Here is a 17,659-nt window from a genome sequence, read left to right on the forward strand (position 1 = left end):
CCATTGGGTTTTCATATTGTTCTTCTATGTTCTCCTCCTGACTTAATGTGTTGCCCATCAAAGAAGGGATAGAAGGTCTGTGAGCATCTATGGCAATGTTTCTGCAACATCGAGAGTGGGGTGGGAGCTGGAGAGATGGCTCAGAGATTAAGGACACATGCTGCTCTTGCAGAAGGCCCAGGTTCAGATCCCTGCACCAATGTCAGAGACTCATAACTGCCTGCAAGCATAGCTCCTGGAGCTTCAACACCCTCTAGTGGCCTCTGGGAGGAGATGCACTCATGGAACATATACACACATACACATAAGTTAAAAATAAAAGTTACATAAAAGAAGAGAGTGGTTTCTTTACTATTTTGTGTATTGTGGTGAATGTGCACATATATGTGCAGGTATGAAGACCCATCCACACCGACTGAGGCCAGAAGATGACATCAATTGGCCTGTTCTACAACTTTCCACCTTATATACTTGAGACCAGGACTTTCTCTGAACCTGAAGCTGGGCTGGAAGCCAACAAAGCCCTACAAGCATGGAACTCTAGGCACACACAGCCATGCCTGGCTTTTTATGAAAGTACTTGGGACTCAAATCCACATTCCCATAGTTTCACAGCAAGCACTTTTACCCATTGATCCATCTCTCCTCTCACCCTTTTCTCTTTTAAAAAAGATACCATGAAAGTATCATTCTGTGTTCCCAGTCCTCCATCTAACCCTCTCCATCAGTCTCCCAAGCTTGATATAGTTTTGCCTCAGATTGAACTACAGGCAATGGGAACTTTGTCTGGCTCCAAAGACTAGGTAGACAGAAAGGCAGACAGTCAGACGTTATTACTATCTTTTTTTTTTTTAATCTTCACATCAAGAGCAATTTTATTGGAGGGGACATTTACAGACATATTTAAGCATCGTTTGCATGTGCATACATGTGCATATATGAACTGGGAGGGACAACGGGGACAGCGGTTCCATCTCCTCGGTGATGCGCGACCCTCCTCTGTCCCAACGGCGGCCTTTTCACGGTGTCCTCCGCGCGACTTGGGGTGTCCGTCAGTCCGTCCCGTGGGGAGTACAGAGACATCTTGACCACGGCGTCCACATCTGCGTGTGTGCTTTCGTCGGGGACGGCGCTGTGGGCGGCGGCAGTGACTGGTGGACAGTCACAGTTCTGCATGCGGGGGGGGGGGGGGAACCCGGGCGGGCGCGGGGGTGGCTAGGGAATCCCGGACGGGCGCACATGGCGGGCCTCACGTCACGCGGCGGCGGGAACCGGGGACCCTGGAAGTGGGCTGCGGGCCAAGGAAGCCCCATCTGTGCTCGGCCGAGCCTGTGGGGAAGAGACTACTATCTACTTTTAATGTGAAGGAAATAATAGGGGTTGAAGAGAAGACTCAGCAGCTAAGGGCACATGTTGCTCTTGAAGAGGACCCAGCTCCCACTCCCAGCACTCACATGGAGGCTCACAACCATCTGCAACTCCAGTTTCAGGAGATCTGACAGCCTCTTCTGACCTCCTTGAGCACCAGGCATACACATGGTGTACATATATGCATGCATACAAAACACTCACACATATGACAGAACTAAGGATAAAGGGTCAGAGAGCAAAATAATAAAGTAAATAAACAAAGGAAAGATGAGAACTCAACTTTGTTTGTTGGACCCTAAAACTGAGCCCTTACTATATCCTTTGCAATGTGCAAGAAAAAATGCAAAGAATAAATCATTTCTTCTGTCTCAAAGGAACCCTAAGAACTTTATTGCAGGGTTAATACCATGACATATTAAACTCAATTTTATAAAAAGAAAAATGATTTAGTTTTCAAAAATTATCACTATCAGATAGTGCCATTCAGCAAGATTGTGTTAAGGAAGTGAGGTTTCAGGAGACATTTAATGCCAACAAAAAAAGTCAAAGAAACATTGCTATATGTAGATGGACTGGGGTCTACAAGCCTTTAAAGTGTAACAGAATGATAGTTATCTATCACCTGTTGTCAACATTCTTTTTTTCTTTAAGATTTATTTATTATATGTAAGTACACTGTAGCTGTCTTCAGACACCCCAGAAGAGGGCATCAGATCTCATTACTGATAGTTGTGAGCCACCATGTGGTTGCTGGGATTTGAACTCAGGACTTTTAGAAGAGCAGTCAGTGCTCTTAACTGCTGAGCGGTCTCTTCAGCCCTGCTGTCAACAATCTTATTCATTTGTTTCCTCTTTTCCTCTGAGTTTCCTCTGCCAGCCTTTATCCTAAGTCCTGTGGTAGAAAAGAAGGCCGATTAAGGCAGCATGGGTCGATCCAGGACTCAGTCACTGAAAATCTAATAGAAGTAGAGGGTGACAATTAACACTTCCTAGACCCAGGTAGTCATGAGTGCAAGTACTGCTCCAGTCTCATGGCCTATTGATTTTGAGTTTCTTTTCCATCATACTGTGTTCTCCCTTGTTCAGTGAATAATTTCCCCCAGGAAGGAATCTTTCTGGCTTTCTGAACCAGAACATTCTTGTCAAAAGTCTTTTTACTGCATCAGTCACCTCTTGGTTCCTTAAACTATAGATTAAGGGATTCAGCAATGGGGAGAAGAAGGTATAGACAACAGATACTGCCCGGCCTTCTTCCGGGGAGTAGCTGGAGCTAGGGCGAAGGTAGATGAGGGTGCAACATCCATACTGCAGGACAACCACGAGGAGGTGTGAAGAGCAGGTGGAGAAAGCCCGGCGTTTCCCCTCTGCTGACGTCATCCTCAGGATGGTAGCCACAATGCAACCATAGGAGAGACAGATAAGGAGAAAAGGAATGGCTACTGCAGCCACGCTGATGGCAAAGAGAGCTGCCTGGTGTATATGGGTATCTGTACAGGCCAGGCGCATGACTGCAGGCATGTCGCAGAAGAAGTGGTAGATTTCATTGTGGCCACAGAATGGGAGGTGGCAGATCAGAATGGTCAAAGGCAGTGACAAAAGGAAACCCAGCCCCAGAGAACCTAAAGCCATCTGCCCACAGAGCTGCCAACTCATAATGAGGCTGTAATGCAATGGATGACAGATGGCCACATACCTGTCATAGGCCATGATGGCCAGCAGGACACAGTCAGATCCTCCAAGGAGGATGAAGAAGAACATCTGGGCCCCACAGCTGGGCAGAGAGATAAGCATCTTCCCCATGGAGAGAATGCTAGCTAGAGTCAGTGGAGCAATGTTGGTGGAATAGCCAAGCTCTAATGTGGCCAACACAAAAAGGAAGAAGTACATCGGGGTATGGAGGGAGTGATCCTGCCAGACTGTGAGCCCAATGGTGAGGTTTCCAATGAGACTTCCTAGATACAGCAGCAAGAAGCCCACAAACACTAGGGAAGCCACTGTAGAGTTGGTTGAAAAGGGGCGGAAGTGGAAATATACCACTCCTGTCTGATTTTCCTCCTCCATCAGACCTAGTACAAGGAAAAGAGTCAAGGGTAAAGTTACTTTCCCATGTCACTAAGCTATATTAAATCACAGTCTGCAGTTAACCAAGTGCTTATTCTCTGAGCTTCCTTTGAATTTCAACCCCAGCTAGCTCTGTGACTTTGGAGAAATATGGGCTCCAGCATTTTCACTGTAAAATTCAGAAATGTATGACACCCACCTCAGAGTGTTGGTGAAAATTGAGCAAGACTCTATGACTACAAGCACAGAGACCAATGCCAGGCATGCATGAGGGTCTCGATATATGCTACCTTGTGTTGTCCATGTCGTTCCTGATCATCATCCCTCTTCTTTTGGAGCAAAACTTTCTCACCGGCCTCATGCCCTTTTGTTTCTATGACTACACATTCATAGAACAGCTCACAAGTACAGATCTCTAAGGATGTATGTGATCCCCACACCAAGCGCAGACGGCAAGCTACACAAGTCTGCCTTTTACCCATTCTGCAAGTGTGGGTATTCAGAGCCCAGATCACTAAAATAGGATGCATTTTTACCTATCTAATCCTTTAAAACTTGGAATTCTGGTATTTTTTCTTAAATATTCAACAATTCAATTTCACAGTTGCATTGTGTCAAATAGCAACCTTACAGCTGATCCATCTTCTTCCACATCTCCTTTTATCCTTGTTCCAATGGCATCTACCTTATAAAGGATTTCCAACCTCCTTTTACAGGGCTCACCCCCCTACCTACCTCAATATTATAGGCCCAGTGTAGTCTTTTTTAAATGCTTTCTAAGCTGTGTTGATCAATTCTGAGAGTCTTAAAAGATAGCTTCTTATTCTTGCATTATCAATACAATTATTAAATCCTGAGTCACAAAACAATTTTATAAGTGAAAATGGAGTTCTTTGCTGAGGTGCAACTTCAGGAAATAACATTTAAAAATCTCTACTGCCCTGGTCACCGGCTCTGCCTCTGCTGACACTTCCATGTTTCTGAACTTAAGTAAGCTGCAATATGGACTCACACATGCCTGCACACACATTTCCGTGTGATTGTGGTTAGCCTTTCAGTTGAATGAAACTGACTAAATTAGCGACTGAATGGTCTTTCCCTTGATGTTTGCAGAGGATACTCAGAAAGCTAAGAACACTATTCTTCTAAAAGTGAAGGATGAGATCAAAGAACAAGTTCAACTATTGGTTTATGCTAGTTTGATAACCAATGTAGCCTAAGCTTCAATATGGCGTTTGGCTTTTCTTTGTTTTTATGGTGATCACGCTGCTGGAGGAGAAATCATTTCACTTGGGAGTGTGACCACCAGTAGACTAGGTTGCTTATGCTCATGTAGCCAATGCTAACAGAAAAGAGGGCATAAAGGTGAGAAGAACGCAGGGCACATGGGGGAGTCTTGGGTGGAAAGTGAGGAGGAACTGGGGTGTTTATAATCAAGATCCATTATATATGTATATGTATGTACATATATATATATACACACATATGTATGTATGTATATGAAATTCTCAAAAAATAAGCAACAATATTAATAAGTAAAAAGTGATTCTTCATGCTGGAAGCTCTTCGGAGAAATTAATATTTAACAGCTAATTGTTTCACTGATAAGTGGATATTAGCCCAGAAACTTAGAATACCCAAGATCAATTTGCAAAACATAAGAAAATCAAGAAGAAAGACCAACGTGTGAATACTTCATTCTTCCTTAGAATAGGAAACAAAATACCCAGGGAAGGAGTTACAGAGACAAAGTTTGGAGCTAAGACAAAAGGATAGACCATCCAGAGACTACCCCACCCAGGGATCCATCCCATAATCAGCCACCAAATGCAGACACTATTGCACATACCAGCAAGGTTTTGCTGAAAGGACCCTAATATAGCTGTCTCCTGTGAGGCTATGCCAGTGCCTGGCAAATACAAAAGTGGATGTTCAAGTCATCTATTGGATGGAACACAGGGCCCCCAATGGAGGAGCTAGAGAAAGTACCCAAGGAGCTCAAGGGGTCTGCAGCCCTATAGGTGGAACAACAATATGAACTAACCAGTACCCCCAGAGCTCATGTCTCTAGCTGCATATGTAGCAGAAGATGGCCTAGTCAGCCATCATTGGGAAGAGAGGCCCCTTGGTCTTGCAAACTTTATATGTCCCTGTACAGGGGAATGCCAGGGCCAAGAAGTGGGAGTGGGTGGGTAGGGGAGCAGGGTTGAGGGAGGGTATAGGGGACTTTCGGAATAGCATTTGAAATGTAAATGAAGAAAATATCTAATTTTAAAAAAACTTCTTTAGAGAGATCAGCTAATAAAATACCCATACAATGAATTTTTTTTAAAAAAAAAAGCTAATTGTTAGAGAACCAGATGGCTCAAAGCTTTAGAAAAAAGTTGTTTTTATTCTTTATCAGCTCATAGAGAAATAGGTTTCATTGTAACTACTTTTAAACACTTTGTTTTCATTATCTCTAATAACATCTTAAAATGTTCTATTTTGTCAAAATAGTGAGAATTTTATAAGCTATGCAATATTCATATAAGTGTTCTTTATACTACCTTTTACTGAGTATAGGTTAAAGATATCCTAAACCAAAAATTAGCATTTTTAATCAAATTTATTCTAAATGAATCTAAAACAATGACATCATTTTAAGAGAAAATAATGAAAACAATTTAATATCAAATACCAGATAAAGCCCGTGCAATATAATTGAAGCTATATTTATAAAGATGGTGCATTAACATAAATAAAAATATTTGTTATATAAATCAAATAAGAAGCGATACAAGAGACTGACTTCCACAGTGCCAATAGAATCCAGAGTTTAAGTGAATGAACAGCAATACTCAATTTAACTAACTGTGGTTACAGTGTAACTAAAAAAAAAAAAAAAAGATCTGGACAGCTGTTGTACAGTGTGTGCTGGGTCAACACACCCCTTCACTCTGCCTCATTCCCTTTTGAATCATCTGTGTACATGTTGGTATCCCTAGCTTGCTATAGACAGACAGACAGACAGACAGACAGACAGACAGACGGACGGATGGACGGACGGATGAACTTCTAGCTTCCTTGGAGACAGCTTTTCTTTGTGCTTTTACACACTCACACACTGTTTGTATATATGAATAAAATGCAATTTTCTCTTAAGAGCTACACCAGCTCAACAAGAACTAACAGGAAAAGGTGAAGAATAGTAACTAAGAGGAGCTGAGTGTCTGATGATGTTTCATGTATTGAGAATAATTGTGACTAGTGTTCATTGGATGCTTGGCACTAAGTCTACACGTACTTTCTATTAGTTAAGTCATGTATTCTTCATAGTAAACTGACAAGGAGCTGTTACCCTCCCTTTACAGAGAAACACAAAACCCACATTCTGACTCCAGCCAAGGGGTTGCAGGTTGTGTACACTTACCCACTGCTCCATGTTGAGTTGCCATGGCCATGTCCTCATATCCGTCACCTTTTTGACTTTCAGCTTTACATACATGGACTTGGAGGAAAATAACGATTTACTATTTTTATCTGCAGGAGAAAACCATGTCACCTACGAGATGAGAGCAAGAAATCTTTTTTTCTGTTTTTGTTTTGTTTGAGACAGGTTTCTCATTGATTATCCTGGAACACCCCCTGTAAACCAGGCTGGCCTCAAACTCACAGAGATCTTCCTGAATCTGTCTGCCAAGTGCTGGGACTAAAGGCAGGAACCACCACCGTCCAGCTGAAATCTTTTTTTCTTAAGTGCACCTAGCATAAAACCATAGATCATTTTAATATGTGATAAGAAAAATGAGAACTCTGTTGTAATTTTATTGCCCAATTGACAGAGAGAGAGAGAGGCAGAGAGAGACAGAGACAGAATTCATTGTCACAGAGGCTCTTTTCTAAACAAAAGCTAAAGCTTACCTCAAGTTAATGAAAAATCACAAGAACATTAAGTTTTCAGGTGACTTTTTGTGCATTTCCTCTCCCAAGAGCCTTGGACATCTGTCATCTCAGGGACTAGAAAAACGGACCAATGATCTCATTGAGGCTCTAGAGATGTCTCTCTGAGGTATGGGGAAGAATGATTTTCTTCATGGGAATCCCCAATGGGTTCATTTATCTAGCATTTACCTACTGAGCACCTATCACCTTTATGGTTTTTGTACTGTTCTTGGGACTAGAGATATAGAAGAAAACAAAAAATGTCCTTGACTTGATGAAGGTTATATACTAACAAGAGAGAACAGATGATGAGAGAAATATAAGTAAATAATAGAATCATGGGTAATGTGTGAATGTGAAAAATAAAGCAGGACAGTAACATGGAGAGGGGTGGGTGTGGGAAGCTGACAAATGTAACTAGAGTTGAGGTGGCCCTGTCTAGGAGTATGATCTTTGAACAGAGAAAAAATAATATTAAAAAATCCAAGAGAGAGCATCCTCAGAAAGAAAACCTGCATAGTGGTTTAAGGCAGGGATTGGTTGGTGGTCTAATGAGTCCCAGGAAGTGGAAAAGGAGATGGAGAAGTGCAAACAATCTCACGAGATGAAAGGGAGGAAGGTCCCAAGATGTCTCAAAGGTAAAAGCATTTTCATCCAAGTCTCATGACCTGAGTTCAGTCCCCACCATCCACAGGTCCTCTCTGAATGCCCAGTGGCACCCACATCATGAAGAGCCTGAAGGATGTTCAGGATTCTAACTATGCCAGGACTGCAATGTAAGTCTCATGGAAACCACTGAATATTTAAAGTAGATCAATCTCTAGCTTTGTGTTATGACTTCATACTTAGAACACAAAGAACAGAGTCAGAGTTGAGGTGGCATCAGATGGCTGGTACTTCAAGGTGAAGACTGTGACCCATGAATCAGCCTCACCTTTATGCTTACTTCCACCTTCCTTCTTTCCCTCCCTGAAATTTAGTTATATAGAAGTCTGTGTAGACTATATAGTAGTCTGGTGGTTCAGTCCTCAGGCTTAATGGCATACCCCTGTGATGATAACACTTAGGAAGTAGAGGTGGGAGGATAAGAAGTTCAAGATAATCCTCAATTGCATATGGAACTCAAGGCAAGCCAGTGCTATATGAGGAGACCCTGTCTTTAAAAGAAAATTGTCCAATATGATGGCTCAGAGGGTAAACACATTTGCTTCCTAATGACTGTCTTTGATACCCTCAATCCACATGTGTTCTCTGAATGCTGTGACACTCTCTCTCTCTCTCTCTCTCTCTCTCTTTCACACACACACACAAGCAAACAAACAAAACCTCAGGGACACATACACTAATTGAGTATTAAATAAATACTCATTTAAATTTTAATAAATAAAATAAAGTAAAACATATTTTGTTTACTCAATTCTTTTACTAAAATAGATTGTATTAGTGAGGTTTCTCTAGAGTCACAGAGTGCATGGAACGTCTTTCTACATTGAGGGAATTTTTTTCTTTTGAGAGAACAATTTGTTATAATGAATCAGAAATACAAGATTCCACTGAAACTGAACAGCTGACAAAATATGGTTGAACTTAAACCTTCAAGAGGGTCAAATAAAGCCAGGTAAGTGGATTGGACCAAGAAGACTGCTTCTGGATGAACGCAGGATGCACTTCAGCACGAGCAGCACATGAGCCCTTCCCAGCAGTCAGTTTGTTACCAGTTTCCCACTCTTGTCTCTTCTGCCACTTGTGCTACACCAACAGCTGCTTCTTCTCTATGAGAGGTGCAGAAGCCTCTTGGGCATGAGACAGAAAGTCAAAAGGAGAGATTTATAAGCTTAAAAAGCTTTTCTTAGGGTGGAAATTCCAACTTAGCTTGTCAGCTACCATCTATGTGGATTCAATGTAGGCAACATCAACTTTGACCAAATCAGAGTTGGTACCACGTGTTACTCATTCTGTGGCCCAGTAGCAATACCTACATTTCCAATTTACTACCTTCACTATCAACATAGCAAACACACCTTTAGCTCCAGCTATTAACAAGAGGCTTTTAAAGAAAGATGTAGAACTCTATCCCAAAGACCACCCAATAGTGAAAACTCTGGCTCCTTCTGGGATCATAAAAATCAACAGAGGAAATATTTTAAAATGTCAAGAGTATATGACAGGCAGAGGCTAGAAAACTGTTCTACTCACAAGGCCAACGCATTCCTGTTCAAACAGATGTCTGGGTGACTGGATAAACAACAAAACAAACTCAACCAAATTTAAAGGAAAATAGGGTTTCATATAACACAGTATCAAAAAGTAGACGGAACAGACTAAACGCACCAACTGGTGGCAGGTAAGTCCACAGCCTATTGTGACAGGTCCTTCCAGCATCGATCAGATTTCTTCTCATGTTTTCTCAAGGTTGTTTTACAGATGTGGTGACTTTAACAAGAGTCTAACAGGCAGGCGGGCGGGCAGGCAGGCTTCAATCATTGGTTTCAGGATCTGTCTGTGCCATGTAGGCATCCAATTCAGCATCCAGGTGCCCTTTAGTTTTCGACATGTATGCATCCAATTGGTTGTCCAGCTGCTCCTTGGTCAATACAGGGCGAGTGAGGGCACCTCTCCCTCGGCCACGACCTCGGCCTCTACCTCCAAAGCCCTCTCTTCCCCAACCTATCATACCCCGACCTCTACCACCGATTCCGCCACGACCCATAGCTCCACGCCCTAGGGCTCCTCTCCCAGGACCTCCACGACCCCGAACACCACCTCTTCTTAGGCCCATTCGGGGAGCTACGGCTCCACCTCGGAGCAGGTTTTGACCTCGGAGTGACATCCCACCCCTAAGCAGGGTTCTGGTAGCACGTCCCCCACGTAGTCCTCCTCGTGGCAAGCCTCTCTGGATTATGGGTAGGCCTCTTCCTCCAATTGCTCCCCTGGCCACGGCACCTATGGGTCGGCCTAACCGTGCCTGGATATCACTCTTACCCAGGCGCTGCTTTAAGCTCTTCTGCTTAAGTTTTAATGCTGCCTGGAAAGAGGGTCTATTCTCTATCTGCTGGGCCAGTCTTCTGTTTCTGGCACTGGCTAGCTGCTGCTGCTGCATCGAAGCCCGAATATTCACTGGCATCGGCTGTTTGTTCTTCAGCATATTAGTAAAGCGCTCATTTAGAGACATCTTGATGGTGCTTTTTAGCACAACTTTCGGCGCTGACTGTTCAGCCATCTTCAAATCCCGAGAATCGAAGGAGATGGACGCAAGCGCTCCTCCCAGGGTTGCCACCACGGCTGCGGGGGGGCGGCCGGGAACCTGAGGTGATGAACCTGCCTGACGAACCACGGCTGCAGCGGGCCGCTCAGGTTAACTAGCTGGGCGGTTGGCTTAGATGCTTAAACGGTAGGATGCGAGGCTTCCTCGTTGTGGGTTGAGTATCTAGCTGACCGATCCTCCCGCTCGTCAAGCCTGCCCTTTCCTGCCTTTCGTCTGGGCCCCCAGAGCCGGCGCCGCCAACTCCCGCTTGGTGTCAAAAAAAAAAAAAAAAAAAAAAAACGAGGGAATTTATTATGATGACTTACAGCCTGTAGTCCAATTCCCTAACAATGGTCAGTTTCGAGTTGGAAGTCCAAGAATGTGGTAGTTGCTCAGTCCCACAAGGCTAGTTGTTTCAGCTGGTCTTCTGTAGAAGTAGATTCCAACAGATGGGTTGGCAAGTAAATGCAAGCGGCAAAGAAGAGCAAACCTTCCTTCTGCCAATGTCCTTTTGTATGTCTCCAGCAGAAGGTATGGCCCAGATTAAAGGTGTGTGCCACCACGCCTGGATCTGGGACTTGTTTTGTCCCAGGCTGACCTTGAACTCAGAGATCTCTTTGCCTTAGTTTACTAGGATTAAAGGTGTGTACTACCTTGCCTGAACCTAAACTTTTCATAGTCACTATGCCTCAAGATCTCCATGCCAAGATCCAGGTCAGAAACTTGTATCTTCCAGCCTCAAGATCTGGATCACAGGTGAGCTCTTCAATTCTGGATTGCAGTTCATTCCAGATATAGTCAAGTTGACAACCAGGAATAGTCATTACATAGATATTCAGTAAAAATTTTATCTGTGAGTGGTATTAATAAGCTGGAAGCTATTGGACCAAATTCTTTGCTTCAGGAGGCACTCCCAATTGCTTCCTTGATACAGGTGATGAAATTGTGACTTTAAGAGTTAAACAACCTTTCTGCTGGGTACCAGCTGCTTGGTATCAAAATAGGCAAGTTCATGAAACCAGAGAACGTCATCAATGTCCTGGCTGGAGGGTACTCGAGACACAAAGCCATCATCGTGAGTAACATTGATGACGATGCACCTCAGACCCTCCTTACAACCATGCTCTGGTGATGAGCATCCTGCATAGCTAGCTTTGCAGTACTTCAAACAAGATAACTCATTGGTCTCACATCTTAGCTGATCTTTACTTCATTGAAAGAGGCACTGCAGAGACCTTCTACTGGTGTCCCTGGTGATCTTAGTTGCTCCTGCTGATTCATGCCGATTCGGCTGAGGCCTGGCTGTTTCTGCTAGGTCATGCCACCACAGGTGATTTGTGTTTGCTATCCCAGTATCACTGAACTTGACTGCTGGTATATTCATGAAGTGTTTGTGAGTGTATCAAGCTGCTACTGCTGATTCCTGAAAATGCTGACATTGTAGTGATCAGGGCTAACCTGTCTCCTGTCTGGTATTTTATAAGCTTGACTCTTACTTTGCTATTAAAAGTGAGGCTTGCCCATCCCTCACCCGTGCATCATGGGAGAGCATGCCCCAAAGGTGTGAGATCAGGAGCATTGGCCTTGCCCTTTGCCACTTCGGCATGCAGGAAGGCAGCCCACACCTGTAGTTGGGGGTTGAGGGTGAGCCACCCCAAGGGGCTTGGGAGAGCTGGCCCTGCCACTTGTCTACCATGCAGTAGTAGTGTGAGCAAGAGAGAGATGCCCTTCCCCGACCTCACTCCTTGCCACCTGTGACAGGCATGAGACCTGGCCCCCCAGGGTCACGAGAGCAGGAGAGCTGGCCCTGTGCCTCACCACCTGCAGCACTTAGGAGACAGAGCATGAGGATGTCTGTGCGTCTGAGGCTAGCCTGGAATTCTTAGCAAGCTCCAGGACTGCATAGAGAGACCCTGTCTAAAACAACGACAAAAAATGACAGTGTTCCAATAAAGCATTATTTATACACAGAAGCACCCTGCAGAAGCCTGGGAGCTCTGCTCTGTCCCTGACTGCTTCCAAGAAGGGCTGGTGCCTTTTAATTTTGTCACCATTAAATTAGTAGTAATGTGACCTTACACACGTTAGTTATTGTTTTTGTTCTCAATTTCCTTATCTAGGGAATGAGGGTAGTAGTGGTCTCTCCTTCACAACGTCATCATGAACGCTGAATGACTCATGTGAAGTATCTAGGAGGGGCCTCTTCCCAAAAACCATTGTGATGTAAACACAAGCAGAAACCTTTTCTGACTTATTTACCTTTGTAACAACCAGCACATAAAAGAATGCAATAAATACTTTCAGAATTGAGTATGTTAATCCAGAAATTACTAAATACCTGATGGCTAACATAGACACAGGGGAATTTTATTCAGCCATAATGAAAAGTGAAACCATGACATTTGCAGGGATGTGGGTGGAACTGGAAGCGTTGTACTAGAGCAAATAGCCCAGACTAAGAAAGACAAATACCTCATGTTCTTACATATGGATCCTAGATGTTTTATGTTTACATATGTATATATATGAAGGTTATGGGTATAGAACACGAGATGATGATATAAGAAAGAGTCCTTCAGGACCGTACAATGGCTAAAAAGAGGATAGCAGACTGCATGGGAGTAGGATGGAGGCCTGTGGGAGAGAGAGAGACAAGCAGGGAGTAGGATGGAGGCCTGTGGGAGAGAGAGAGAGACAAGCAGGAGAGGGTGAGAGGGAAGGAGAATGAGGGGGGAGACTCAACAAAAACAGGGTTGTAAAACTGTGATGCTCACCTCTATTACTTTGCCACTTTAAAAAAATTAAATAAGTGCTAATAAATAGTTTGTTTCTAGTTCTATTTTATTTCAAACTATAAAGAATTTTTGCTAATTTCATGTGCTTGTACAAAATCTCAGACCCACAAATGAGAGAAAGCATACAATATTTGTCTTTCTGAGACTGGCTTAATTTCTTTTATTTTTTCCAATTTTTTTATTAGGTATTTTCTTCATTTACATTTCAAATGCTATCCTGAAAGTCCCCCATATCCTTCCCCCCCCCCCATCCCCGCTCCCCTACCCACCCACTCCCACTTCTTGGCCCTGGTGTTCCCCTGTACTGGGGCATATAAAGTTTGCAAGACCAAGGGGCCTCTCTTCCCAATGATGGCTGACTAGGCAATCTTCTGCTACATATGCAGCTAGAGACACGAGCTCTGGGGGTACTGGTTAGTTCATATTGTTGTTCCACCTATAGGGTTGCAGACCCCTTGAGCTCCTTGGGTACTTTCTCTAGCTCCTCCATTGAGGCCCTGTGTTCTATCCAATAGCTGACTGTGAGCATCAATTTCTTTATTATGATTATCTGCAGTTGCTTCTATTTTTCTGCAAACAATGTAACCTCACTCTTTTTTATGGATCAAAAAACTCCATTATGATGTAAGCCACATATACTTAATGCATTCCTCTGTTGATGGACAGTTAGGTTGGATCTATAACTCAGCTACTGTGAAGAGTATTATATACCTGTGATATAGTCTTAGGGTAAATATCTAAGAGTGATATATGTGGGTCATTTAATAGATCCATTTTCAGTTTTGAGGAAACCTGAAAACTGCTTTGGTTAGTGATTTTTGGACTAGATTACGTTCCCACCATGAATGTTTCTGTCCACATCCTCCTCAGCACTTTTTTTCTTGATGAGTAATTGTGTGTGTGTGTGTGTGTGTGTGTGTGTGTGTGTACATAAAGACTAGAAGAGGAACTACCTGGAGGAACAAAAAAGACATTCAGAAGGAGAGAGGAAGGGAAGGTGAACAGGGTGTGGAGACTGTGCTCAGAGGATATCATATACTTAGATGCAAATGGCTCCATGTAACCCACAATAAAATTTTAAAACTTTGAAAAGGAATCTTCACTGAAATACATAGTATGTTTCAAGCATCTTCTAAGATGAATACCACTTTATTCTTCGTTTATTACTTTTTGACGGGTTTCTCCATTGTGAATAAACTTGTTTATATATTGGCAAAGATTTCCTTCTTTCTCATTTTTTGTTTCATTTGTATTTTGTTAGGTTGTTTATCTGAGTTATTTTATTGAGGCACTTATTGTTACAAGATCCTCTCTTGATAGTACTTTTTCTAAATCTCATAAGTTGTAACATGATGTTTTAGTTGTTTCAATATTATTTTGAAATGGTCTACCAATTTCCTCATTGATGCTGATTTTCCAAAAGCATGTTCTTTGATTCTCATGGAGGTGTAGGGTTGTTGAAGCTCCTCTTGATGATTTCTGCATTTCTACCACTGTATATACTTGGCATGATTTCAATCTTCTTCAGTTTTCTTGAGACTTGTTTAATGGCCTACTATACAACCTCTTCTGGGAAATGTTCTGTGTGCCACTGCGTGCAGTCTGTTAGGTCTGTTAGGCTGAAACAGTGGTTTATATCTGATGTTTCCTTGTTATGTCCTATCTCAATGGTCTACCTGTTACTGAAAGTCAGGAGTTAAAATCTCTTACTGTCACTACACAATACCTTCTCTTCCTAATCAAATATGTCAATATTTGCTTTATGCACGTAGATGATCCAATGCTAGGTGCATGCATCTTCACAATGTGTCTTCTTGCTGAATTAATCCCTTTATAACTATGTAATTTCCTTCTTTGTCACCTCCTTGCACATTTAAAAAAAATTTAAGTCTATTTTATCTTTAAGTATAGCTACTATCCTCTCTCCTTCAGTTTCCACTTGCAAAGACTATCTTTTTTGATTCCATCTCTGTCTATTTGTTTCCTTAAAAGTTAGATGATCTTTTGTTTGTTTGATTGATTAGTTGGTTGGTTGGTTGGTTTTTTTTTTTTTTTTTTTTTTTTTTTTTTTTTTTTTTTTTTTAAGACTGGGTTTCTCTGTGTAGCCCTGGCTGTCCTGGAACTCACTCTGTAGACCAGGCTGGCCCGGAACTCAGAGATCTGTCTGACTCTGCTTCTCAAGTGCTGGGATCACTACCAGCCAGCTCAAGTCTTTGCAGAAGCAATCAGTATTCGTAACCTCTGAACCAGCTCTCAGCTTTTTTGCTTTTTTTTTTTAATTGTTTAAGTCATAGGTGTCTATTCTCATCTTATAGTTATACAGTTATAACAGGTCAATTTAGATCACAACTCAACTCTGATCACAAAGAGACTACACCTTTCCTCCATTCCTCTTTCAACATTTTGAGTTTTTACTGTCACAATTTACATCTCTTTATAGTACACATAATTTAACAACTTATGACATTTTAAAATTTTTTGTTTCATTGCCTTACTATTAACAATAGAATTTAAACATGACCTGCATAGCACAAGATTGTTCTAAATTTGACTGTTTACCATCCACACAGTTTTACATGTTTAGATGTATTTGTGTTGTCAGCTCGATGACCTACCTGGGATATTTCTTGTGACAAAAGTTGAGTAATGGTGCATTCCTAAGCTCTTGTTGGTTGAGAAAAGCCATCATCTCTTGTTCATTTCTGAAGAATACTTCTTCTAGATGCAGTGTTTTTACATGGCACAGCTTCTTGTAATCTTTAACATTCTGTAAATGTCACCTTATTTTTATAATGACCTAGAAGGTCTATGCTAAGTCTACCATCACACATGTTAAAACTCCTTCATGAATTATTTCATCCCTGTCTCATGTGTTTTTCAGATCTTCTCTTAATATTTCAGTTTTGAAAGTTCAACTGAATCTTACTGAAAATATTCTAGCAATCAGATATTTATATAACCTCCTAGATTTGAATTTTTTAGCTACTACATATGTAAATATTTTCCTGTGTCTTTGGCCCCTCTTTAACATCAATAACTTTAATTTTTATCTTTTAATTCTGTCCAATAAATCTGGAGTCCTTGCCATCACACTTCATTCTTTTCTTATTTCTCTATTGATGGATATTTTCAAATAATGTATTTTCCAGCTCATAGATGCTATCTTCACTTGATCGTTTGTAATTGATGTTCTTTACTGAACTTTTTTCATCTGTAGAATTTCTATTTTATTCCTTTAATTATTTCAATCTATTCAATTTCTCTAATAATTTTAATTACTTCTTGTATTTCCCAAAAATTTGCTGAAACACAGTAAAGCAGCCATTCTGAATGCTTTGTCAAGCTGTTCATTTATTTCTGTTACCTTAAAGTCAGCCACTAGAACCTTATTTGATCAATTTCATGAAAAGTAGAGTTAGTGGACTGGAGGAACAAAAAGGAGACATTAGGGAGCAGGAAGAGTGGAGGGTAACAAGGCATAGAGGATTCTGCTCAAAGTATATTATATAGTTACATGAAAATGGCATGATGAAAACCAGAATAAAGAAATTCTAAAAAAAAAACAAAAAAAAAAACTCTACAATGAAATACATGATATTTTTAGCAATTCCAAGATAAATTCTTCTTTATTTTCAGGTTAGCACATTTTGATAGATTTCTCTGATTTTTTTCCCCACTATCCTTGCCATTCTTGCTGTCATTCAGTCAGGACTTTTCTGAGTCCTACCATCCATGGCAGGGAGTTCAGCCTTAGTCACAAGGTTTGGGATTTTCTGAGCAGTTTTCTATCTCTATATCTATATCTCTTTTACAAATTTATATAAGGAACTCATAAAAAGGAAAACATGAGTGGTTCAGATGTATTGGGGAAGCTAAAATGTTTAATAAATGGAAAAATTATTTTATCCGTTGTGTGCAATTATCAAGTAGCAATTGATAAACATAAAGGATGTCTGTGCCCTGAAGTTTAAGTAGTTTGATTAAACACTCTAACATCTTATCTACCAAAAGTTATTGCTTCCAGATTACATCCCAATGATAATGAAATAAAAATAAAACATTCTGAAGTCAGACAACTTGTAATAAGTATTTGATGGATGCGGGAGTACCAAGGATCAGTAAAGAGCTGAAATGTAGAACAAGGACAAGATTAAAAAGAGTTGATATTTTAATAGCACACACAGATGCTCTCAGCTTACAGTGATGTTATCTTAATAAACCTAATACAAGTTTAAAATACCATGTCATAATGAATTTAATAATC

At 41.4% G+C, this 17,659-nt stretch overlaps 1 protein-coding gene and 1 pseudogene across 1 annotated transcript; both read right to left on the minus strand.

Annotated features, from left to right (window-relative positions):
• Window positions 1-2,363: 2,363 nt before the first annotated feature.
• On the minus strand, window positions 2,364-3,523 carry Olfr1419 (olfactory receptor 1419). The gene has a single exon (NM_001011775.2). The coding sequence runs from the start codon at window positions 3,430-3,432 to the stop codon at window positions 2,401-2,403; it is 1,032 nt and encodes a 343-aa protein (NP_001011775.1). The 5' UTR covers window positions 3,433-3,523; the 3' UTR covers window positions 2,364-2,400.
• Gm6365 (predicted pseudogene 6365) lies at window positions 8,863-10,886 on the minus strand (annotated as a pseudogene).

The sequence above is a fragment of the Mus musculus genome, chromosome 19 (genome assembly GCF_000001635.26).
Source record: "Mus musculus strain C57BL/6J chromosome 19, GRCm38.p6 C57BL/6J".
In the NCBI taxonomy this organism is placed as follows: Eukaryota; Metazoa; Chordata; class Mammalia; order Rodentia; family Muridae; genus Mus; species Mus musculus.